The sequence below is a fragment of the Caretta caretta genome, chromosome 1, assembly GCF_965140235.1.
Source record: "Caretta caretta isolate rCarCar2 chromosome 1, rCarCar1.hap1, whole genome shotgun sequence".
Classification (NCBI taxonomy): Eukaryota; Metazoa; Chordata; order Testudines; family Cheloniidae; genus Caretta; species Caretta caretta.
The window spans coordinates 213,239,318-213,265,973 of NC_134206.1; the positions used below are offsets into that span (position 1 = coordinate 213,239,318).

At 45.0% G+C, this 26,656-nt stretch overlaps 1 protein-coding gene across 3 annotated transcripts; it reads left to right on the forward strand.

Moving 5' to 3' along the window:
• CASP2 (caspase 2) lies at positions 1-26,656 on the forward strand. Of its 3 annotated transcripts, none has more exons than XM_048821541.2 (11): positions 1-258; positions 909-1,059; positions 3,843-4,010; positions 4,961-5,042; positions 10,424-10,518; positions 11,218-11,394; positions 13,880-14,005; positions 14,248-14,338; positions 23,284-23,433; positions 23,619-23,728; positions 24,398-26,656. In XM_048821541.2, the coding sequence occupies exons 2-11, from the start codon at positions 910-912 to the stop codon at positions 24,530-24,532; spliced, it is 1,284 nt and encodes a 427-aa protein (XP_048677498.1). In that variant the 5' UTR covers positions 1-258; position 909; the 3' UTR covers positions 24,533-26,656. The 3 variants fall into 3 exon arrangements, with proteins under 3 accessions (XP_048677498.1, XP_048677491.1, XP_048677481.1); XM_048821534.2 differs by having other exon boundaries at positions 2-347; positions 13,877-14,005; XM_048821524.2 differs by having other exon boundaries at positions 3-258; positions 13,877-14,005.

The window sequence follows — 26,656 nt, forward strand, 5'->3', positions numbered from 1 at the left end:
GTAAACTCCAGAAGGCTGAAAATCCCTCGGCTGCAGGCCCCATGCACATCCACGGGAGGGGGAGGGAGATGAGGGGACTACGCATGCGCATATGGACAGTGCCCAATTTTGTGTAGGTGCTAGGGGCCGTTGAGGCTATCCCGGAGGGAGGGGTTTCCATTACAGGAGCCTGGCTCACGTGATCCAGAGGAGCGGGTGCCTTGTTTGAATCCCCAGCTCAGAGAAGCGGGTGCGCGCTGTAGCGCGCGGGAAGAGCAGGTGAGTGATCCGTGCAACGGACCCAGCACGAGGGGACGGAAGTGGAGCAGCCTCAGTGCCTCTTACTGACCGTTCTCTCCCCTCCCCGCGTAAGTCACCCCCGGCGGGAACAGCCTTGGAGCACGGCGGACAGGGCCTGGGCCACCCGTGCAACAGGTCTGGGCGGGGGAGCAGAGGCAGCCTGGCTAGTAGCGGGTGCGTCAGGGCCAATGTGCCCTGGGAGAGCAGGGGCAATGCCCCGCCCTGGCAGCCAGTGCCCCGCCTAGGGAGAGGGATGCCAGCCCACGTAGGGGAGCAGAGCCCTCTGGGGATGGGCAGGGGAGGCGAGTGACAGACTGCAGTGCCCCATGGGGCAGGGAGGAGACATCCTGGGGATATTGAGGCAGATTACTAAGAGTTAGCTGGGCTATACCAGCGCCTGGGCGGAAACGCTCAGGAGGTGAAATCACACTCAGCTAGTTGTCCCTGCCCAGTGATAGCATATGGTGGGGTGGGACTGCTGGCTGGGCTGTCTCGGTGCCAGTTGGATGGACGAGGGTGTCCTTTCTAGGTTTGTTATTAATGCTCTCTCTCCCCCCCCCCCCCCGCTGTGTGGGGAGAACTGTTGACCCTCATGCTGGGGCTTGTGTGTTTTCTTTCCCCTTTGACAGGATGCTGGGTACATGTGGCATGCAACGATGTCACCAAGAGGTTCTAAAGAAGAACAGGGTGTCACTGGCAAAGCAGCTGGTGTTGAAGGAATTGCTGGAGCATCTTATAGAGAAGGACGTTATCACCATAGAAATGATGGAAACTATACAGGTATTCCTCACACTCCTGTTTGGCCTAAGCAGTTTGTATAATTTTGTTTTCTGTGAAATAGTGACATCACCAAACCCATGTTCATATTAATTTCAGGTTTGCAGTCTGAGCTGGTCTGTGTCCTCCCCTCCCCTGCCCCCAGTACTTTGAAAACTCTGGCTATGTTTTCTCTGTTAAGGAAAAGCATTGTGTCCTAAAATAGTTTAACTAATATTTTAAACTTGAGTTAGCATGTAGCATAGGCAAGAACAAGTCCGTATTTAAATAGGTGTTAGTTGGTTGAGGTCACCTGTAGGACACCCTGTCAGTGATGAGAGGCAGCTGTGTAGAAGCTTAACCAAACAAAAGAAGAGAGAGAACAGAATGCTATTTGCATCCACTTGCCATGTAAATAGCACTAATGTCAGCAGTGGGTGGAGCATAAGTCCTCTCAGGTTTTTCTGTGAGGGCATGGGGTCAGAGCCTCTATTTTTAATAGGTCCTGATGAAAGTAGTGGTTTTGACAAAAATAAGTAAAACAAAAGTGGATCTTCATGGAGCATGAATCTCATAAATTGGAAAAGGTGAACAAACTCAAGAAAGGTTTGCAGGTTATTTTTAAAACACAGGTCTGATAGTCACTGGTGTGATATCATTGTAATCATATCTCTGTTATAGATGTACAGCGTTATCTTTGCAAGTAACTTCACCTCAACTCAGTTTCCCTAGGATAACATCTGCCTTCAAAACGGTGCAATAATGCTGAAATACATTCATGTCTTTGATTATACGTTATGTGCTTGTACAGTGGGGCCAATCCTGATTGTGGCCATTAATTGCTTCTCCAATAAAATTATTAAAAAAAACAATGTTGTGTAGACTGCTTTAAGAAGGTTGGATAGCAAGTGGTCTAATGATTGCAGATAGGTACTAAGAAGGGCAAGGTGCTATTATCCTAGCTAGAGCAGTAGGGACTGATCAGTTGGGACATTCATCTCTTATAAGTAGGGCTGTCAAGCGATTAAAAAAATTAATCGTAATTAATCACACTAGTAAACAGTAACAGAATACCATTTAAATATTGTTGGATGTTTTCTAAATTTTCAAATATATTTTAATTCTAACACAATACAAATTATACAGTGCTCCCTTTATTTTTGATTACAAATATCTGCACTGTAAAAAACCAAAAGAAATAGTATTTTTCAATTCACCTAATACAAATACTGTAGTGCAATCTCTTTGTCATGAAAGTGGAACTTACAAATGTAGAATAATGTACAAAAAATAACTGCATTCAAAAATAAAACAATGTAAAACTTTAGAGCGTACAAGTCCACTCAATCCTATTTCTTCAGCCAATCGCTCAGACAAACAAGATCATTTACATTTGCAGGAGATAATGCTGCCCGCTTCTTGTTTACAGTGTCACCTGGAAGTGAGAAAAGGCGTTCTCATGTCACTATTGTAGCCAGCAAAGATATTTACATGCCAGATGTGCTAAAGATTCATATGTCCCTTAATACTTCAACCACTATTCAAGAGGATATGTTTCCATGCTGGTGATAGGTTCTGCTTGATATCAATCCAAAGCAGTGCGGACCGATACATGTTCATTTTCATCATCTGAGTCAGGTGCCATCAGCAGACGATTGATTTTCTGTTTTGGTGGTTCGGGTTCTGTAGTTTCTGCATCAGAGTGTTGCTCTTTTAAGACTTGTGAAACCATGCTCCACACCTCATCCCTCTCAGATTTTGGAAGACACTTCAGATTCTTAAACCTTTGGTCAAGTACTGTAGCTATCTTTAGAAATCTCACATTCGTACTGTCTTTGCATTTTGTCAAGTCTGCAGTGAAAGTGTTCTTAAAATGAACATGTGCTGAGTCATCATCTGAGACTACTATAACATGAAATATGGCAGAATGCAGGTAAAATAGAGCTGGAGACATACAATTCTCCCCAAAGGAGGTCAGTCACAAATTTAATTAATGCATTATTTTTTTTAATGAGCATCTTCAGCATGTTCTCTGGAATGGTGGCCGAAGCATGAAAGGGCATTTGAATGTTGAGGCTGAGGTGCACGTATGTGTACAGCTAATTTACCTGAACAGTGTAAAAAATGTAGTGACGTGCACAGAGTCCTTTGGGCAACATTCATAAGGTATGTGGCATAGACCATTCTGATGAACTCCAGCGATAAATTTCCATGACATGGAAGTTTTTTTCTTTTTTAAACCCTAAGAAATTTCATCCAAAAAACTGTTAATGCTCATATAAATGTTCCTTATTACATTTGTCTTTAATTATGCAATCTTGTATTATTTCTCAAATACTATGTCATAGTTCTTTTTTCCTACCAGTTTAGATACTTATATATAGCATCTTGTAACATTTTTCATATTTAACAAGGAAACATTATGCTTATACTAACACATTTTCTGATGGATTTGTATATAAATATATGGGACCTGGAATTGAGTGGTTGGGATATGATGGAAATTGTGTTAGAATGCAGAGTGTGGAATAAAGGAAGAACAGGATAGATACTGTACAGGGAAGTGGGGGTAAGAATCATGTAGAGGAAAAATATGAAAGATACACAGCCTAGAGGGCATGATGATGGAGCATTTGAGCAGGGAGTTGGACTAGATGACCTCCTAAGGTCCCTTCCAACACTGATATTCTATGATTCTGTGATCTCAGATGAGGGAAGAGGATTTGAAACTCATTTTGAGGTGTAATTAAAATTAATTCTGGAGGGGTTTTTTGTTCTGGTTTTAATTTTCTTATCTGTGGATCCAGGCTAAGGCTGGGAGCTTCAGCCAAAATGTAGAGTTACTCAATCTGCTGCCCAAGAGGGGCCCCACAGCCTTCTCAGCCTTCTGTGAAGCTCTGCGAGAAACCAAACAGCAGCACCTGGAGGAAATGCTCTTGAATGCCATACCCAGCCTGAGCAATGGGATTTCAAGGGTAAGAGAGGGCTACAAAATCGGGAGAATGGAACTTATTTGGGAATAGATGTGATCATGAAGGGCGGGTGTACCTTGAATGTAAACAAAAGAAATTTTTGGCTTTTGGGGGTGAGAAGAGATTGGGGGAGAACCTGAGTGTAATAAGTGATAAGCAAAGGGTTGTGGGGATAATATACTGTGAATTGGGCTCATATACTGTGAAGAAGTATAAAGGCCTGAAAAGGTTTGTTGTGGTGCTTTTTTACATTAAAGTTTGGGTACTGTCTAAGGGTGGAAGATTCTCTGACTAGAGAGCTGGTGAAAGTGAGTTGTTAAGAGGGGAAGGGATTTTGTTCTTGCTTTTTTATTTACAGTGGCTAATGTTGGAATAAAGGAAGCCTTTGTTAAAGATTCAGTACCATTACCATATTAACTATGGTGATAAGATCTCTCAATAAGCACTTTATACCTGGGAAAGACCAGATTTTACGATCCTGATTGTTAAAAACAAGCAGAAAAATCCTTTTGGTAAAAATACAACACTTCCCAGGCATTTTTTATACCTCATAAAGAGGCAAGGGCAGGGGGAAGCACCAGCACAATTTAAAAAAACCCTTTGAAAGTAGCCTAAAAGAGGGGAATGGTGGGGGAGGAGGAGGTTGAGTGGGGCATATAGCTGAGAATAAAGATGAATCCAGAGAGGGCACCCTGAATGTGCGGAGGGGGAACTCTTCAGGGGGATTCAGATGGGATTATGTGAGCATGGAGAAGAAGAGATCTTGAGTTTAAAGAAAACATAGCCTAATCCTCTTGAGCCACGCATTCCTTGTGACTGAGATCTGGATCAGAGTTGGTGATCTAAAGGTTTAAAGTTTTATATTCAATTCCTCAATCCCTACAGTTCTGTACTGGACAGATTAACAGGAATCTTCGACTGGTGACTTCATGGATTTCTATAATCTCTTGCAGCTGGGCCAAGGTTACGAGTCAAGTGTCCCGTTCCCAGTTCGTGAATCCTGCTTCTCACCAAAGAGACCATGCCGGATTCGTGGTGAGTAATCCAAGGCATAGTGAAGGTTGAATTGGCCATTTCTTCAAGGGGCAAAATGGACTACTACTTGCTCTCCTTCTCCGAAATACTGCACACCATTTTGCTTAGCCCAGAAATCTGGAAGTTCCAATGGTAACACACACTTTTCACCAAGAATGTCTTGAGATGTGGGATATTAGAAATATACTTTGTTAGATTAGCTTTTTTGAGTTTGTTGCTGGAGGAAGAATTTAGTTGAGAAATGACTGTGAGCCTAGTGGAAGAGACAGCAAATCAGTTTCTAATTAGCTTTCATCATGGTTCATACAATCATAGAAGTAACTGCATTATGTAAGCAAAATGTGTGAACTGTAAAATTCTGAGTTTTAAAATTCTTCTTTTTAAGTTTAAGATGTATGAGAAGAGAGGGACAGAATATAGAGAATGAGAGCTTGAGTTAGCACTAGAGATTATGAGAGGATTATATTGTTATCTTAACAGCACCCACAAGTATGGTGAGTGCTTTTACAAAACAAAAGAAAGGCACAGCCACACAGTCCCAATGAGTTTACAATCTAATTTTAGATGTGATTTGACATCTGGGGTTAGCAAACAGTAGGGGGAGGAAGGAAGGATTACGTCAGTAAAGTAAAAGTTACAAATCTATGGCACGTGCATGTTTTACTGATTCGGTTCTGTGGATCATATAATAATGAGTTTTATGTTCTAATAAAAAAAAGGCAGCAAATGAAAATTTTAAATAATTACTAAGACAAACAGAGTTAAATCACAAAAAAAACTTGTGATACTAAAAGAAATGTGATCCCTTTAGTCCCCTTGCTCTAGTCCCCAACCTCTTTCTTTATTACCTACATATACCCCATCCTGACTGGATGTCTGTTACTCTTCCATTCTGGGACTTCTCATCCAACCTAAGTGTTCTTGCCTCCACTGGATCCTTGTCCCAGCCAGCATAGGAGAGAGAGAGAGAGACAGAAAAGGGACAATGATGGGAGTAAAGGTTGGGGAAACAAGTCACACGTCCACCCAAATTAGGCCTAATCAATTTTTTGCCTTTATTCAACAATTTCAGACAGAATTATTGTCACTTATAATGTCTGGATATACCTTTATGCCAAACAAATAATAACAGACAAGACAGAACTAGTAAATGGCCCAAATTACTACATTTTGGGGCACTGGGAAGGTCTTCCACCTTCCATGATAGACATTGCTTTCTCTCATCCCTTGGTCCCATTCTTCAGTTTCTGGTCCAGTGTTTTTCCACTTTAGGTCCATGTTCACTATACATTTCTACGTTACAGATTAATCTTTATCCAGTCAGCTTTTAGCACCGCTCTTCTTTGGATTTTACTCATGTGTAAGCTTCAATTACCCAACTTCTACGTATTTCCTGCTGGTTTTGCAGTTTTTGGATCATGTCCTGGGCCTTTTCAGAAAAAGGAGGGGTTTATTTATCATTACATGTTTGTGTATCTCTTACTTACATCTTTCAACACACACATAACGTGATATTGCTTATAGAAAAAGGGTAAAGAAGATTAGCAATCCTATGTAAAGGAAGAATTGGCAAAATCACACTTACGCTAGCAAGGACTTGGTCTAATCATTTACCTCATCTGTGTTCATTCACTATATAGAATTACAAACTATTAAAAGTATAGGTATCAATACTCTTAATCTTACCATTAACAATTCTTCATTTTGTATTTCATTGTTACGCATCAGTATGTGATTCTGTGCTCCCCTTAATCTTTTGGGAAGGGGGAGTTATGAAAAACATGATGATTCTTTAATGTCAACATTTCTTAACTTTTTTTTTTTTTTTTTTTAATTTAAAGTCCAGTTTTGTTTGTGAATCATTGCAAAGAAACTTCATTAGAGTTTTTTCTGTGAGTGCAGTTTTAGTGCCTGGATATGTAGTTGCTTTTAATGGTACCCCAACAGACAGGTTCCCTGCTTTCACTTCTGGTGCCCAGCTCCACCTTAGCATGGACCAGTGGCAGGTCCAGGCTACCCCTCCCCTGGCCACCCAGTGTGACAGGTTGGACCCCTTAGGATGCCACCTGATGTGCTGGGATACCACTGAGCCCGCCTGTTATGCCAGCCTTAGGCCATTAAGCCTCCTCCAGCAAACAGACAGGCAGGGCCACACCCCACTGCAGAACAAAACAGACTGAGATCAGATCTGGGAAGGCTCAGCTTAAGGGACTTGCCCAAGCACTCAGGTGTCCATCTCCCTTCGAGTGCAGACCCAAAGGTATATTAGGAAATCCGCCTCCTCTCTCAATGTAGAGGAAAGAATGCACGTCTCTTCTCTTCTTTTCTCTTCTCCCCCACCCCGCCCAATTAGAAATGACAGAAACTGAGTTTAATAAGAAACAAAATAAATTTTATTAACTATAAAAGGCAGGTTTTGAGTGGTTAAAGCGATAGCAAACAGAACAAAGTAGATTACTAAGGAAATAAAAACAAACACTTAAACTAAGTTTGTTTCACTAAAGAAATTGGTTACAAATAGTAATTTCTCACCCTAGATATTGTTGCAGGCAGATTACAGAAGGTTTTGAAAGACAAATGCTCTGGTCTCCATCTTGAAACCTCGGTTAGTATTACTCACAAGCTAGATACCCTTCCAGCTTGGGCTCAATATTTCTCCCTCCAGTTCAGTTCTTGCTTTCAGGTCTTTTGCAGTGTTTCTTAGGCTGGGGAGGCAGAGGAGACTCCTAATGATGTCACTCCCTGCCTTATATAGCTCTTGTGTAAGGCGGGAACTCTGTCTTCTAGTGGAAAACCACTGGCATTCCAAAAGGGGAGGAGTATCCAGTACCAGGTGATTCAGACCCATGACTCTGCATGGCTGTGGCAGGCATTGCCTGTAGGCTGTCTCCAGCATCCACAGGAAGACTAATCTCTTTCACAGTCCATTGTCTCTGCTAATGGCCCATTAGCCCTGTCTGGCTTTTCCATTGTTATACCTAAAGGGCTGGTTGGGGGTGACACCCAAAGTCACACATTTGAAATACAGATACATAGTTAATATTCCTACTTCAGATACAGAAATGATACAGGCATACAAATTGGATAATCACATTCAGTAAATCATAACCTTTCCAATGATATGTCACTTGAGCCATCTTGCATAGAGTATATATCAGTTATGTCCTATTAAGATCATAAACCTATTTTCATAAAGAATATGGAGTGAAACATCATGGGCAGGTCTGGGGCTGAGTGGGTGCCCCCATAGACTGACTCTGTGGATGTTCCAGGGCTGGAGCACCCACAGATTAAAATTAGCAGGTGCTGCTCAGCAGCACCCACTGGCAGCCAAGCTTCCCCCTCCCCCAGCTCCTCTCACCTGCTGGCAGCCCCATTGACCAACTCCTCCCCCTCCCTCCCAGCACCTCCCACCTGCCACAAACAGCTGTTTTGCGGTGTGTCGGAAGGTCTGGGAGGGAGAAGTGGGGATGGGGTGTGTTCTGGGGAAGAGGTGGGGCAGGGAAGGCAGAGTGTGGGCAGGGACTTGGGGAAGGGGTCGGGGGGGTCAAGCACTCCCCGGTGAGTGGCAAGTCCCGGCTGGGCGGGTTCCCCAAGTGCCTGCGTGGTGCTAAATAGGCACAGCTTACAGGGAACTTAGCACATCATCTCTCTTTTTTTTTTTAATCCCTTGCTTAAATGTAAGAATTAAGAACTTTTAATTAAAAAATAAAAATAAAAACTTCCTTTACATGTCTGAAATTCTAATTGACACACTGCCATCCTGTGTATATCACAAGGAATGTCAAAACAAACTACCACAGTTTTGCCTTAAAAGGTGCAGGTTTTTTCAATGATTATAAAAAGTAAGTTTAAAAAAACCCCCAAACTGGAATTGTTTAAATCGCTTAAGTGCCGTTTTTAGAACTTTGATACCGAAATAACTTGAATGGTATGTATCAGGATTACTGTTGCTTTTTGAAAAAAATTTAACAGAAAAACTGCTCACAGAACTGACAGCAAGCTGGTACAACAGTGACGGCATAGGTGCTAACCACCCACGGAGAAAAATTTGTTGGTGCTTAGCACCCACCAGCAGTCAAGCTCCCCTCCCTCCACCCCACTCCTGCCCACTGCAGGTCCCTGCTCATCAGCTCCTCCCTCTCTCTCCTGCATGCAGTAGAACAGCTGTTCAGGGGCATGAGGTGCTGGGAGGGAGCAGAAAGAGGCGGGGTGGGGTGGAGCGGGGGCAGGAAGAGGTGGGGCCTTGGGGGAAGGAGTAGAGTGGGGGCGGGGCCTGGGGCTGAGTGGAGATTGAGTACCTTTGGGGAAAATTAGAAACTGGCGCCTGTGAGTGACAGTATGTGACATCACAGAACAACAAAACCTGTGAGTGTGATTCTCAGAGCAGACTTGAGCCGGTGTACTACACCGGATTCGGGGCAAGGGAGATAAACATATATAGGAGAGAGAGGCTCAGACAAAATATTTAGCAATTTCCTGAATAGGCGACTTTTGGTAAACCGATGAGAGACTTAGTGTTTTCCTGCAAATTACCACAGTCTGTGTGGTGGGTTTTTTTTTCTTTTCTTTTGCCCACCCAACGCCGCTTGCAACAAAATACATTTTACCTGTTCCTGCTATTATGGCAGCTGGTTCTGCCATATTATGGGATCCCAGTCCCATTGCAGGTGACTGAAAAGTGACTAAAAATGATCTTTTAGAAGACTGCTTCCTATGTGTATTATTCAGTCGTGTATACTCCTTTTAATAACTACAAAGATTCTACTGCTTTTTTTTCTTCTGCTGCAGAAACAGCATAGCTCAGAAGGAGTGAGCTAGGTTCCCTTTCCTGTTGTGCAGTTCAAATTAATTGAAGTGATACAAAAGCCAATAAAAACCCTGGGTTTGCATGAGTGTCACTGAAGGAATAATTGGTGGTGATGAATGCAGAGGAGAAAGCCCAGTTTGATAAATCAAACTGTGTCCCTTGTCCCCAGTCCAGTTTCCTTTAATGGGTTTGCATGGATGTAACTGATTTGGGACTTGGTAAACAATTCTGTTGATGCACAAGAAGCAATAGGCACCAGTTCCTTTCTCTGAGAAGTATTGTTTGTAAATACTTACTTGTAAAGGGCAAACAGCAGTAAAAGCAGTAATAACTTCTCATTCACATCACAGAGCTGACCCCAAATACCCACAAGGGGCTGACCTACTGGATGAAAGATGAGTGAAAACATCTTACAGTAGAACCACACTTTAACATTAGCTAGTTAACATTTGTGCAGTGCTTTCAGTATGTGAAGCACTGTATACTATGTCTAAGTAACTGTTTCATATTAAATATGTTTTGCAGCCAGATCTTTCATTTGTTCATTGCTGATTTTTTTTGTATCAAACAGAGCTGATGGAGCATTCCTTGGATAATGGAGATGGTCCTCCTTACGTTCCGGTGAAGCCATGCACCCCAGAATTCTATTATGCTCACCAGCGCTTGGTGAGTACTTGGTGGGGCAGGAACTGAGGTGGGATGGTTGGATGAGCTGAAGAAAGAGCACTCCACAAGCAGGCTGGGTGAAGAAAAATGCATTTTTGGGCTGTAAATATATATATAATATTGACACACATGTAACTCAAAGGTGTTACCTGCCATAGTCCACCTCATGCGACTCCCACCAGCAAGAGTCGGAGAAAACCCTAGATCAATGTCATAATCCTGTGCTACAGACCCTACAGGCCTTCTTGAAACAGCTATTCCAGTCTGTCACTCTTTGTGCCAACATTCACAACTACATGTGCCTGTCAGTCCGTGCATACATCTGTTTCATCTGTGTTGGGACTGACAAACTCTGCTGCTTTCGTTTTGTCTCAGCTGGAAAGGGAGGAGTTGCTCCCTAGATTCACAGGAACTGGATGAGTATTCTGTACAAATCCTATGGGAGAAGCACCTAATCCTCCACGGTGGTCTGTATGTCTCAGTACCTGTCACAGATGATGGAGCCTTCACCCCATGTGGGAAGCAAAATAGAGCGTTTCTAGCCCGAGATGGTTTCTCTATCTGTATCTTTGCATCTCTTGTGCCCCAAAGGTCTTGCACACCTCATCACAATAATGGAGTGGATGTGTAGTACCCTGTAACTTTATTTCTTTTCCCACATAGCTGGGTTTATCTATTTCTGCCCTTCTCTGTTAACAGTCATATAAGTTGATATCACAGCCCCGGGGCCTGGCACTTGTGCTCAGCAACATGCATTTCAGCAGTGAGAAGGACCTGGAGTTCCGTTCAGGTGGAGATGTGGATTACACTGCTCTGGAGATGCTTTTCAAGCACCTTGGCTACAGGGTGACTGTCCTGCACGATCAAACTGTGCCGGTGAGGAGGTTCCTTTGCTGCCTAGAGGTTGGGGTTGGGGATTTGTAGCTATTGCATTGGTGTCTTGGGGACAAGCTGAGAGTAAATGGAAGGGAAGGATGGGGCAGAGTAATGGTAAGGGGTGGTGTCCATGAGACATTCTCTCTATTAGGATATGGTCAACAATATGAAAGTGTTTGAGAGCCCCTGTATGGAAGGTCTCAGATTAATGTTTCCACATAAATATTTGTGTTAGAGAATATATGGTCTGTGAAGGATTCAGATCTTTAGGGATGTTACCTTATTACTGTCATACTCTTCAGTAGTAAAGCTGGGGGTTTAACTGCAGCTGTAGTATTTTTTCCTAACGTTTGTTACACCAACCTTAATTTAATGTTAACAAAGGGCGGGGTTGGTTTTTTGTTCTGGTTAAATAATCAGAATTTCTCTATTTCATTCTGAGGATCTTGTAGAACCTCACAAATATTCACTGATTATGCCTCACGGTGAGAGTGTAAAGTATTAACCCATTTTGTAGATGGTGAAACTGAAGTGACTTGCACAAAGTCTTGTGGAAGTTAAGGTTAGAGGTTCTCTTAAAACCCAGGTCTTTTGACTTCCAGGCCTATGGTCTTGCCAGTAGACATCGGTCTCCTCAGCAAACTTGTTCTTCATTTGCTAGTTCAGTAGGAGTGTTTTTCCCTCTGAGTTGATAGTAAACCAAGTGATGCACACTAAGGGGTGCTGTGTTGCTCCAGAAGCCATTTTCTGGATAACAGATCAAACCCAAGGACCTGTCTATTCATTAAAGATCCATCCATTGTAAACAGTTCTACCACAACAACAATGAGGACACCGGTGGCACCTTAAAGCCTAACAGATTTATTTGGGCATAAGCTTTCATGGGTAAAAAACCCCCACTTCTTCAGATGCATGGAGTGAAAATTACAGATATGTGCCAATATATTTATGACTGTATCTGTAATTTTCACTCCATGCATCTGAAGAAGTGGGTTTTTTTTACCCATGAACGCTTATGCCCAAATAAATCTGTTAGTCTGTAAGATGCCACCGGACTTCTCGTTGTTTTGGTGGATACAGACTAACACGGCTACCGCTCTGATACTTGGCAGTTCTACCATGTTCATCACTATTAGTATCTAAGTACCTGAGTTACCATGGGCACTTATCCCAAAAGCTGCCCCAGTATCCTTACCAGGCTCTGGCAAATAATATTCTGTCAACCTAAGCTCCCTGTGTAGTAATTGTCTATGAAATTTATTATCTCTCAAATGGCTCTTAACGTAGCTGAATTTCAGAAGTGGTTGAGTGACTCCTATGTAGAGCCTACAAAACATTTTGGGATCCTTAGGAATGAAAGGTTTCAGAGGAACAGCCGTGTTAGTCTGTATTCGCAAAAAGAAAAGGAGTACTTGCGGCACCTTAGAGACTAACCAATTTATTTGAGCATGAGCTTTCGTGAGCTACAGCTCACTTCATCTGATGAAGTGAGCTGTAGCTCACGAAAGCTCATGCTCAAATAAATTGGTTAGTCTCTAAGGTGCCACAAGTACTCCTTTTCTTTTTAGGAATGAAAGATACTAAAGAAATAAGGGCATTTTGCTGCTGTTTAAAAGCATTAGAATATTCCATCCTCCCCCTTTAAATTAGGTTTATGGTTCACTTTACTCCTGGGGGAATTCTACACCAAAAAATTAAAAATTCTGTGCAAATAATTTTAAAATTCTGCATATTTTATTTGTGAAAACAACACTATATAATCATGCCAGTTTCAATTATTTTGGTAACTTATTTCAAAATACCTATCGGCAGCTATTTCTGTAACAGTACACAAAAAAATTCCTTTAGGAATAGTGTGTTAAGGAAACCCCTACAACACCCCAGTTCCTGTTTCTCTGCTCCCTCCCCCCAGAGCCCACTAGGGGAGTTAGATACCCACACTCCATCGCCCCACCAGAGCCCAGCTGTGGAGTGTATTCCCCAGGCCAGACATTCATATGCACCCCCTAACCCTCAGAGCCCAGCTGTGGTGCACCCCTAGACCAGACACCCACACCCACTTCCCCCAAGACCCTAGCTGTGAGCCGCCCCCCCGGCCCAGACACTTGCACCCCCTCCCCCTCAGAGCCCAGGGATCAAGAGGGAGAAAAAGCCTGATGCTGGATTCTGAGTGGAGTTCTTGTGCGGAGTTTCCTGCATGTCACGTGCTTCTTTCAGGGTGTGCTGAGAACTGCAGCTGCCAGGAACCCTCCAGCTCTCTCCCTCTTCCTGACAGTGTCTTTTACTTTCAAGCTGTGCTCCGCTGGGTCCAGCGGCCCCTAGTGGCAGCCAGCAGTTCATTTTTGTGGAGGGCAAGAAAACATTAATTTCTGTGTAAATTCTGCATGCGCAGTGGCACAGAACTGCCCCAGGAGTATCACTTGACTCCTTCCACTCGTTTCCCTTTCTGAAGGGACCACTGAGTGTGTTTCTCTCCCTCCAGGAGATGCAGGAGGCATTGCAGATGTTCTCTCAGCTGCCAGCTCACCGAGATGTGGATTCCTGCATTGTGGCCCTACTCTCGCATGGCATCGAGGGTGGGATCTATGGAGTTGATGGAAAGTTACTGCAGGTACCTTCCGACATACTAATCCCTTCCATAGCTTTACGAAGCGGTACTGGGGAGGAGGGATATTGGGGAGGCTGGAAGCACATGTGGAGTGGATGGGAACTGGTGGGGAACTCAATGTAATACTGAGAAGATTGCATGTAAGAAGTGTAAAGGGAAATTATGGGAAGTTATGGGGAGGCACATATGGAAAGAAGGGGGAAGTACCGTGGGGATATGCTTAGCTCTCTTCTTTCTTCTCACAGTTGCAGGAGATTTTCAGGCTCTTTGATAATGCAAACTGCCCAAATCTCCAGAACAAGCCCAAAATGTTCTTTATTCAGGCCTGTCGTGGAGGTGAGTGATGCCAGGGATCATGAGGGCCAGGTACTTGGTACAGCATTAAAGCTGGAGTCTGGATTACGCACATACGCACACATCCTCCCACCCAATTTCCTGTCAACTCTCCTCTTTGCTTCTCTCAGGTGTAAGCAGAACCCACATTCACCTCCCTGCTGCCACAGCCTCTGTTGTTCTGTAAGTGCCTTTCACTCTGCATGGGGTGTGTGCATTGAATCACAGACCCCACAGCACCCTGGGAATGACAAGTTTCATCATGGCATTTCTACTTGGGGCTTTCTCTTGCTGTGCCTGCATGGGGGAATAGGGGCATATAATATCATAATCCTTGTGCAATTTTGAGTGATGCATCTATACTCTCGAGTCTTGTTTGAAATCCTTCTCTCTCTCTCGCTCCCTTTCTTCCCCCCACCCCCCAATGTCCTGAAGCTGTTGTCTCCTCTTTCCCTATCCTGAGCTCCCAGAACTGGGCTCTCCTAATGTCAGAGCCCTTTCCTCTTATCTACCTTCTGGTCCCCAAACCAGTGTGTTCTCTCATATTTTTTTTACATCCATGTGCGGAATGAATTTGTTATGTGCAACAATATGGAGGTGATGTGGGGTGAGGCTGAGGGATTTGGAGTGTGGGAGGGGGCAGAGGCTTGGGGTGCAGGGGGATGAGGATTCTGGCTGGGGGTGTGGGATCTGGGGGGGTAGGGATGAGGGGCTTGGGGTGCGGGAGGGGGCTCAGGCTGAAGCAGAGGGTTGTGGTGCAGGCTCTGGGGTGGGGCTGGGGATGAGGGGTTTAGGGTGTTGGCTGCCTTGGGGCTGTGGCGGGGAGAGAGGACCCTCCCTCCCCCGCCCTCTCTTGCCGCAGCAGTTTGGGTCCAGGGGAGGGGCACCTCTCTGTGGCAGCTCGGGCAGGGCAGGGCTGGGCTGGGCTGGGCCGGGGGAGTGGCTCCTCTCTCCAGCAGCTCTGGCAGGCCTGGGCCGGGCCGGGCCGGGGAGGGGCTCCTGTCTCTGGCTGCGGCAGTTCTGGCGTGGCCGGGCCGGGGAAGGGGCTCCTCTGCCCGGCAGCTCTGGGCATTTTACAGGAACTTAGCCCCAAACCCTTGTCCATGTCTCTTCCCACCTCTGTCTCCTTCTCTTCCTGAAGTTCTTTCCCTTCTCCATCCATGCACTAAGTCTACTCTTACGGCAGTATGTAGAGTGTATATACACTGCACATACCCGTAGCACGCTTGTAAATAGAGTAGTTGATATGGCACTGCTTAAGTGAGTAGATACCTGCCTGAACCTTAAGATGTATACCCTGTGTGGCTCTCTAAGCACCCAAGCAATGCCTCCCAGTTTTAGGAGTGTAGTGTCCCACTGCTGTGAAAGGCTGAAGCAGCAGGGAAAGGCTTATGCAATGGGGAGGCAGCTGGGAAAGGCTCTGGCAGGTGGAGCTGCTGGAGCCTTTCCCTTCTGCCTTTCATTGCCAGATGTAGCTACACACCACAGCCTGCTTTTCACAGCTGCAAGTCATCACTCCCAGAGGAATTGATGCATTGCACAGAATTCATGTTATGCGCAGAATTTTTTTCTGCAGGAAATACGTTCTGCCCCAGAAGTGCTGCAGTTCCGCCTTTCACCCACCAGAGGCTGCTGTGGCACCAGAACAGCCAGCAGCATGAATACATCTGGCTGTTCTGGGACCACAGTGGCTTCTGGTGGGGGAAAAATGCAGAACTGCAGCACTTCCGCATTACCTAGGGAGGTGGTAGAATCTCCTTCCTTAGAGGTTTTTAAGGTCAGGCTTGACAAAGCCCTGGCTGGGATGATTTAACTGGAATTTGGTCCTGCTTCGAGCAGGGGGTTGGACTAGATGACCTTCTGGGGTCCCTTCCAACCCTTATATTCTATGATTCTGGGGCAGAACATAAGATTTTATGCGGGGCAGGGGGTGGGGGGGAGGAATTATGTGCATGTGCATTGGCACAGAATTACCCCAGGAGTAGAAGTTCATCACAGCACTCTGCCCATGGAGCCAGGTTAGGACAGAGTGGGGCACATGGAGCTGCTGGGGGTGTGTGTGTGTGTGTGTGTGAGAGAGAGAGAGACTGGGGTTCAGAATGGCTAGTATGGCGGGGTGGGGGACAGACTGGGGCATAGATTCAGGAGCTAGTAGGGTGACAGCCTTGGGCCAGGGGCTGAATGGGAGTGAGGGTGCAAGGCCATATGGGGAGGGGGCTGCAGGGACACATGGGGATGTGGGGAGGAGGCTGCAGACACCCATGGGGGTGGGGAGGTGCCAGGACAGGGGCAGACGTGCCTGACTGAATGGGAGAGGCTTGGGATCAGCCGGGTCTGCATGGGGGAGGCTCCCCAACTTCCTAACAATCCTTACTCCCCTCCCCCCACCCCAAACCCAAAAAACTGTTCTGTACTTATGCCACCCACACCCAACAACCCTCCAGGTTCACTCCAGGCTCCTACCCTCTCCCTTAGCTCCTCCATTACCTCTGACTCCCCCAAGCCTTTTCACTGCTTCTGACAGGTGAAGGAAATACAGTTCTGTATTGTAATTCAAATGAATTACTCAAAATTCTGTATTAATATGCCTAGTAAGGAATCTATTTGTGTGATTTAAAAAAAAAAAAAAAAAAAAAAATTACCAGAATGTCTTTTTTGGTCTGTATTGTTACAGACATACTTGCTGACAGATATTTTGAAATAAATTACCAAAATAATTGAAACTGGCATGATTATATTGTGTTTTGACAAAATATACAGAATTTAAAAATCTTGTGTGTAGAATTTTAAATTTTTTGGCTTGGAAATTTCCCAGGAATAATATTATATGTACCCCACATGCTGCCACCAGTGTCAACAAGGCCATAGTCTCCTACTGGCCTCATTGCCCCTTTTCCAATCTCCTCTTAATCTTCTAGCTGTCTCTCTTTTCTCTACTGTGCTGTCCCCATCACACTTCTTCATGCTTCTCACTTCTTGGTTCCTTCGTAACTCTAACGTGGCCCTACAGCATGCAGACCCTTCCCAAGTGATATCCTTCTTTTGGCCCTGCTGCTATGATACAATCCAACACAGCCTCTCTTTAGAGCATCTGTTGTACAAGCTGTCTTTCTGTCTGTGTCGGTGGCAGTGAAGTCTGAAGATGACTGTTGAAGTCTCTACCCCTCTTCATAGTTGCTTGCAACTGCCTTACAAATTTTCCTTTTGGGCTGAAAGTTCATATCTGGAGGTGGGGTTGTTTAAGCAAAATTAAGTCCACCATTTGAGTTTGGTGAATTTTATTTCAGACTTGGCAAATCTCAGAAATAAAAATTTCTAACTGGACCTCAATAGGAATGTTTGGGCAAAAAGGTGTTCAGATCTTTTTTTAAAATGTCATAATAACTTGAAGTTATGCTGTAGTACATGTAGGAACTACATACAGTAAGATTTTAGTGTGATTATAACATTTTCCTGTGTTGTGCCAGCAGATGCTCTCTTGTACAGAAGTGAAAATGAATCTGAGTTACCTGCAAATGTCTGTGTTTTTTTTTTTTTTTTTTATTTTAAAGGAGCTTCTACCCCTTTTTTTTAATCCTTTCCGATGTATAGGTTTTCCCTTCTAGTGAGAGAATGGTATGGTAGATCTCAAATCAATGAAGGCTATACTCAGAAAGACCTCAAGATTTCTGGAATATGCTGCTCAAACAGTTTCACTTTTGTTTCTACTGCCTGTCCCTCCCTTCTCACATTTATCTCCAAGCTTCTTCTTGTCCAGATTTATTCCACCCCCAACAATCTTCTATTCATTGAACTTTTTGAAACTTTGCACTTTTAGAGAGAGGTAAGGGATTGACTCTGTGTACACAAATTTGCAGAGGGACAGTAGGACTGAGATTGTTTGTTTTATTTATTAACATTTTTGCTGTTAACAAGCATGTTGTCTCTGGAGACACACATCCACAGTTTGAGAACTGCAAAACTAAGCATCTCTGATGGTATCCTCTAGAGCGGGGGTCTCAAACATGCGGCATGCGGCCCCTGCAGTTATTTCCTGCGGCCCGCCATAGGCACCAACTCTGTGGGTGCTCTGGAGCACCCACGGGGGGAAAAATTAGTGGGTGTTCTGCACCCACAGCAGCCAAGCTCCCCTTCTCCTCCCAGCGCGCCCCATCCCCACTCCTTTGCCTACCTCCCAGCGCTTCCCACTGCCAAACAGCTATTCTCCAGTTATTCTCCACCCTAGAGCAGTCCCTAGAGGCCATTTCAGATTGTCCCAGAAATCCAGGGCAGGATTTTCCCTACCTCAATCCAGATGAAGAAACAGGCTGCGAGAGTCCTCTGCCTCTCTTAACCCTAATGCAAGAGGTTAAGAAGAACAATTTTTCTCCTTCCTCCTTGTAACAGTCTTTTATGTACTTGAAAACTGTTATTGTGTCCCCTCTCAGTCCTCTTATCCAGACTAAACAAACCCAATTTTTTCAGCCTTCCCTCATAGGTCATGTTTTCTAGACCTTCAGTCATTTTTGTTGCTCTTCTCTGGACTTTCTTCAATGTGTCCACATCTTTCCTGAAATGTGGCCCCCAGAACTGGACACAATAATCCAGTTGAGGCCTAATCAGTGCGGAGTAGAGCAGCTGAATTACTTTTCCTGTCTTGCTTACAATACTGCTGCTAATACATCCCAGAATGATGTTTGCTTTGTTTTTGCAACAGTGTTACACTGTTGATTCATATTTAGCTTGTGATCCACTATGACCCCCAGATCCCTTTCTGTAGTACTCCTTCCTAGGCAGTCATTTCCCATTTTGTATGTATGCAACTAATTGTTCCTTCCTAAGTGGAGTACTTTGCATTTGTCCTTATTGAATTTCATCCTATTTACTTCAGACCATTTCTCGTTTGTTCAGATCACTTTGAATTTTAATCCTATCCTCCAAAGCACTTGCAGCCCCTCCCAGGTTGGTATCATCCACAAACTTTACAAGTGTACTCTCTAGGCCATTATCTAAATAATTGATGAGGATATTGAACAGAACCGGACCCAGAACCTATCCCTGTGGGACCCCACTCGTTATGCCCTTTCAGCATGACTTTGAACCACTGATGATTACTCTCTGGGAACGATTTTCCAACCAGTTATGTAGCCACCTTATAGTAGCTCCATCTAGGTTGTATTTCCCTAGTTTGTGTATGAGAAGGTCATGAGAGTATCAAAAGCCTTACTAAAGTCAGGATATACCACATCTACCTCCCCCCCCCCCAAAAAAAAGGGGGGGGGTTTGTTACCCTGTCAAAGAAAGCTATCAGGTTGGTTTGACATGAGTTCTTGACAAATCCATGTTGACTGTTATATGTCACCTTATTATCTTCTAGGTGTTTGCAAATTGATTGCTTAATTATTTGCTCCATTATCTTTCCGGGTACAGAAGTTAAACTGACTGATCTGTAATTCCCCGAGTTGTCCTTATTTCCCTTTTTATAGATGGGCCCTTTTCCAGTCTTTTGGAATGTCTCCTGTCTTCCATGACTTTTTCAAAGATAATTGCTAATGGCTCAGATATCTCCTCAGTCAGCTCCTTGAGTATTCTAGGATGCATTTCATCAGGCCCTGGTGATTTCATGACATCTAACTCGTCTAAGTAATTTTTGACTTGTTCTTTCCCTATTTTAGATTTTAATGCTACCTCATTTTCACTGGCATTCACTATGTTAGACATCCAATTGCCACCAACCTTCTTGGTGAAAACTGAAACAAAGAAGTCCTTAAGAACCTCTGCCATTTCCACATTTTCTGTTATTGTCTTTCCCCCCTCATTGAGTAACGGGTCTGCTCTGTCCTTGGTCTTCCTCTTGCTTCTAATGTATTTGTAGAATGTTTTCTTGTTTCCTTTTATGTCCCTACTAGCCCCTTGTTTTGTGCCTTGGCTTTTCTAATTTTGTCCCTTCATACTTGTTGTTTGTTTATATTCACCCTTCGTAATTTGACCAAGTTTCCACTTTTTGTAGGACTCTCTTTTGAGTTTTAGATCATTGAAGATCTCCTGGTTAAGCCAGGATGGTCTCTTGCCATACTTCCTGTCTTTCCTATGCAGTGAGATATTTTGCTCTTGTGCCCTTAATAATGTCTCTTTGAAAAACTGCCAACTGTCTTCAATTGTTTTTCCCCTTAGACTTGCTTCCCATGGGATTTTACCTACCAACTCCCTGAGTTTGCTACAGTCTGCCTTCTTGAAATCCATTGTCTTTATTGTGCTGTTCTTCCTCCTACCATTCCTTAGAATCATGAACTCTACCATTTCATGATTATCCATAAAAATGTTCACTGTTCTCAACTAATGCTAACAAATTCTGGAAGGGATATTAAGCATACTTAAGCAAGTTAAAGACCTGCACGAGACCTAATGTATGGGGGACTTTATCTCCTATCAGCCTACTGTGATGTTCTTACACCTTCCTTTTGAAGTAGCTGGAGTTGGCTACTGTCAGAGACAGGACATTGGACTAAATGTAGCCTTGAAATTTAGATGAAGGTTTCTAACCATCAGAAGAATGAAGTTCTGGAACAGCATTCCAAGGGAAGCAGTGGGGCAAAAGACGTATCTGGCTTCAAGACTAAACTGATAAGTTTCTGGAGGGGATGATATGATGGGATAGCCTAATTTTGGCAATTAATTGATCTTCAACTATTAGTGGTAGATATGCCCAATGGCCTGTGATGGGATGTTAGATGGGGTGGGATCTGAGTTACTACAGAGAATTCTTTCCTGGGTGTCTGGCTAGTGAGTCTTGCCCACATGCTCAGGGTTTAGCTGGTCACCATATTTGGGGTCGGGAAGGAATTTTCCTCCAGGGCAGATTGGCAGAGGCCCTGGAGGTTTTTCGTCTTCCTCTGCAGCATGGGGCACGGATCACTTGCTGGAGGATTCTCTGCACCTTGAAGTCTTTAAACCACGATTTGAGGACTTCAGTAGCTCAGACATAGGTTACGGGTTTGTTACAGGAGTGGGTGGGTGAGATTCTCTGGCCTGCATTGTGCAGGAGGTCAGATTAGACCAGGAGCGGGCAAACTTTTTGGCCTGAGGGCCACATTGGGTTTCCGAAATTGTATGGAGGGCCAGTTAGGGAAGGCTGTTTCTCCCCAAACAGCCAGGCATGACTCGGCCCCCTATCTGATCCCTCCTGCTTCTTGCCCCCTGATGGCCCCCCAGGACCCCTCCCCCATCCCCCCCACCGCTGACTCCCCCCTGCCCCCCCATCCAACCCCTCCTCTTATTCCTGACTGCCCCCGGGACCCCTGCCGCATACAACCACCCCTTCTCCCTGTCCCCTGACTGCCCCTGGAACCCCTGCCCCTGACTGCCCCCTCCACCCCCCCATTCAACCCCCCTGTTCCCCGCTCTTGGACTGCCCCAACCCCAATCCACACCCCTGCCCACTGACCACCACCCCAAACTCCCCTGCCCTCTATTCAAACCCCCCCCCCCCCCCCCGCTCCCTTACTGTGCTGCCTGGAGCACTGGTGGCTGGCGGTCTACAGCTGCCCCACCCAGAGCACTAGGACAGGCAGCGACGCTGCCCGGCTGGAGCCAGCCACGCCACCGCATAGCACAGGTCAGGCCGGGCTCTGCAGCTTTGCTGCCCCAGGAGCTCACAGCCCTGCCGCCCAGAGCATTGCGCCAGTGGTGCAGTGAGCTGAAGCTGCAGGGAAGGAGGGGACGGGACGGGGGCTAGCCTCCCAGGCCAGGAGCTCAGGGGCTGGGCAGGAGGGTCCCATAGGCTGGATGTGGCCCATGGGCCATAGTTTGCCCACCTCTGGACTAGAGGATCATAATGGTCCCTTCTGACCTTAAGGTCTATGATTCTATGAAATGGATCTTGAGTTTGATTCACTATGGCAATCTCTGTTCCCATGCTCCCCTTCAGGCCTTTTCATTTAAGGACTGAGAGAACTTGTAGTTCAGAACTGAGTCTTCCAGAGAGCACTTAGCGAAAAGCACTGAAGACACAAGGCTTTATATCCTTGAAATGTCTAAGGTAGAAAACATGCAGGAGGGGAAAAAACATTAAAAAGAAAACCAAAATCCCTTCAGTCTTCATATGTTATAAAGAACTAAAAAAAGAACCACTATTTTTTCTTTGCAGGTCCCCTTTAGATGTGTAGGGGGTAGAGGGAAATGCAGAACTCAGATCATCCCTGGTCTGGTCAGACTGAGTCAGTTCATTGCAGCGAGCTGTACGCTAGCACTTTTTGGTATCCCCAGCCATTCATGCAGTATCAAGGCTCTAATTTTTAAATAGTGTTTCTAGTCTTCATGGCTGTATAGAGAATCTGTCCAAAAGTGCAACCAGTGCAGGGATTCCTGATTTAATCTACGGATAGAGAAAACTAATAGGTTTAAATGGGTTCTGTTGGAACTGTTGACATTGTGAACTGCTATTTTAGCAGATGCATCCTGCTATCCTGGGATTGAGGGGAAGATTTGGGATTTGGAGTTGTGTCCAGGATTTAGAAAGAGTGCTGCAACTTCCCAACACACCCAAATTCTCAGTGATTATAGAGCTATGCTACTGTAATATATAGACATTGAATAAGAGCTAGTGGTACTGCAGCAGTGATACTAAATTAACTACAATAGTAGTGTGGGCTTAGTCAGCACAATATTAACAGAGTTTCTATTGCTGCCAGTAATCACAGAAGACCAAATGTAGAAGGAAAGAGGAGTTTAAATGTTATAGGTAAGGGAAAAGATTTTTCTGTTGAAATTTGAGAAGACACAGATACAGAAATGCAGGAGTTGTAGAGAAGGTTCTTGTGCTAACAGCTGTGGCGTTGGGTCCTGGACAAAGGAAGCCAGCACTATGGAAGCAGATAGGGCTCAGTGACTGGGGGAATATGAGGAGACTGCACAACAGGTTTGGGAGTAACTTGTTTCCCTGTTGCTGTTTTTTTTCCCCAACCCCTCAGATGAGACAGACCGGGGAGTGGATCAGAGGGATGGGAAAGAGCGCTCTGACTCTCCAGGCTGCGAGGAGAGTGATGCCAACAAAGAGGAGAATCCCAGGCTGCGTTTGCCCACACGTTCTGATATGATCTGTGGCTATGCCTGTCTGAAAGGTATCAGGGAGGGTCCCAGGGAGGTGTCTGTCTCCCTGTCTTTGAGGGTGTTAAAGGTGGTAGCCCTCCTCTGAGCTTCAGCAGTTCCCCTGTGTGTGTCCGCTAGAGACTTCCTTCTCTCGATCTTCCTGTGTTTGTCTCTCTCTTTTTTTCACCGTGGACTGATGCACTTTTTATGTTTTCAGGCACAGCAGCCATGAGGAATACCAAGCGTGGATCCTGGTATATTGAGGCTCTCACCTCTGTGTTTGCCGAGGATTCTCAAAACATGCATGTGGCTGACATGTTGGTGAAGGTAAACTGAGACACCCCTCTCCTACATTTGCCTGGTTCTTGCAGTGTCTTATGCTTCAAGTTGTTAGGCCTGAGCTGCCCACAGAAGAGTGCTCCTGCCCCACACTCTACAGCAGAGGTTCTCAAACTGGGGGGTCTCAAACTGCAGAATGTATTCTGAGGGGACATGAGAAGCTTTAGGAGTGCAGAGGCTGCTGGCCGGGCACCCAGCTCTGAAGGCATCGCCAGCAGCAGCGGAGGGTGGCAATGCCTGGCCAGAAGCTGCCATTCTCCACTCTGCCTTCAGAGCTGGGCAGCGGTATATACTTCGGTGGTGGTGGTGGTGTGGGGGGGGCATAAACAACTACAAACACACAGAAGGGGGCTGCAATCAAATAAGTTGGAGGAAAAACTGCTCTGTGGTACCTCCTGCTGTGAATGGCCATGGCAGAGCCTCCTACATCCATTGCTCCTGCACCACTATCTATAGAGCCTCCTGCTAGGAGGAACTGAGACAGTTCCCTAGAACTAATTCTCTGTGGACGCCTCTACCTGAGAGCTTTGGACTGGAGTAACTTAACTGCCTGATCTGTTTGTTGGGGCTCGTTTCACTTATACCCCAGGAATGAAGTTTTCCTTAGCTCTGTTTGTTTTGTTTCTCAAACCACCTCCTGTATCTTTCCTCTTTCAGGTGAATAGACTGATCAAGCAGCGAGAAGGCTATGCCCCTGGCACAGAGTTCCACCGATGTAAGGAGATGTCAGAATACTGTAGCACACTCTGCCAAGACCTTTATCTGTTCCCTGGCTATGTTCCTAGGAACTAACCCTGCTGTTCTTGCTCTGATGGATGTTCTGACAAAGCTTTAATGTGGACAGCCACACCTTTACTGCTGTCAGTCTGGGCATCTGACAGTGCAGCCCACAACAGGAAGTGTCCCTTCAAGATTGGGTGTTCTTCCTGCTTGTGTGACTTTCGCTAACTCCTCTCTGTCTTGGAGAATCTCGCAACTGTTGGTGACCCCCAACTCAGTTCAAGGTTTAAAATCTTAATGTTCCACTGGATTGTCTCACTTTTAGCTGCTGGACCAGGGGGAATCAATGGGGGAATCAGGGCAATGGTGGCAGCACCTTTTGAATGAAAGGAGACCTGTGGGCATTGGTAGCCAGGAATGTGAAATCAGAATCGGCCTTTCCTTTTTAAATTTTGGAAAACTTGGGTCTGTTTCTGTCAGGGTTCCCTCCCCACTCTGAATGTGGAACTCCAAGTGGTCCTTTCCCTGATTCTTTGCCGCCACCACCAAGTGATTTAACAGTATACCCTCCAAGGGCAAAGAATTTGTGCCTTGGGGAAGTTTTAACCTAAACTGGTAGAAATAAGCTTAGGGGGTCTCTTATTTCTAAATTTTTTTTTTATACTGCTTAACTTGTTATGACTTTTTAAGAAGTTCTCTGCCTGGTTTCCCAAGCAGCAGGGTCTACAACTGTGAAGGACAGGAAGGGATGCCCCTCCCTGAAGTCAGGAGAGACCTTCCTCCCAGTAAAACAGAATCTCTCACCACTGAAAGTCCATGGTGAAGGTTTTCTCTTCATTTCCAGTATATACCCAAATTTGACACACTCATCTGATTTGGTTTGGTTTTTGTGTTTTTTGTTTTGTGTGTTTTTTTTTTTTTAAAGTCGTGATATTTTGCCTGTGTTTTCTGTAGCCATAGGAGAATTTCAGATTAGCTGGAAAAGACATTGTGTTGAGATCTAGCTCTGAAAGCAAAGGTATGTTTTTATTTTAGAAGTCTAATTCTGTCTTGGAAATATTTTGAATCTGGGAACTCCAGGCTTGTTTCCCTCATGAGTTCCAAATGTGAGTTAGTACACAGTTTTTGTAACATCCACATCTAGTTGCTGTGGTTTTCTGACCATTTAAATACTTCAGCAGGCTTCTGATGAGTCTATAAACTGTACCAGGCTTGTGGATTCCTTGTCTTTTTTGTTTAAGTAACGTATAAATCTTTTTCCTTGCAAAGAGCCTGTCACTGTTTCTTCATCACAGTGATTTTCTTTCCTTTTAAAGTTTCTTTAAAAAAAAAAAAGGGGGGGGGTTTGCAGAATTCAGCTTCACTCCTCCCCTCCCCCATAACTTTTGCTTCCCCCAACTATGGGCAGATAGAGATCTTTGCTTGTCCACTGTTCAGTGCCACCACACAGGGCCAGTCAGAGAGAAGAGATGGAGTAGGACACTCCATCTGTTGGAATCTACCTATGCGTTCTCTTTTCCAGTACTGTAATTGTCTCCCACTTCAGGACCTGCCCTGGGGTGTGATCAGGGAGATAGAGGGCGTTTCTGCACCCTCCCTTTGTTGTCCTCTTGTGTGTTTCATGGCAGCCAAAGCCCAGGAGTGCTGGATTAAGGTCTGAATTCCTGAGCCTACTTTTTCCCTACTCCATGGCAGTGTGTTAGCAGCTCTCTCACTTGGATTACTCTGTGTGTCTCCTTTTGCCAGGATCTTTCTTATTTTAAAAAAATATTGTAGGGTTTTTTTTATATTTCCGGAGGAAGGCCAGAAGGCTAGGTGTCTGCTTCCTTCTTGCCCTGCCCAGCAGATATGAAGGTCATATTCTTCCAGTTAAAAGGTGTGCTGCACGGTTATACGTCCTACATACAGCAACTGAGGAGCAGAATACCAGTGACCATGTCTGCCAGCTGGCACCTTACCCTGGAGCTCAAGATAGCAACTCAAGGGGTATTTCCTCTCTAGATGAGAAGTTTTTCTCGGAGTGCTCCTTCCTCGGCAGGAATGCATGTCAGTGCAGCATCTCCTCTCTGTTTGGTGAAGGGAACTCCAGTAGAGCTACACCAGGTCTCAATGTCACTGCCACTTTCATATATACTTTTTTTATATGCCTGTATGTACTACCTCTGGATGCCAAAATACAGAGTTCATGTTTGGTTA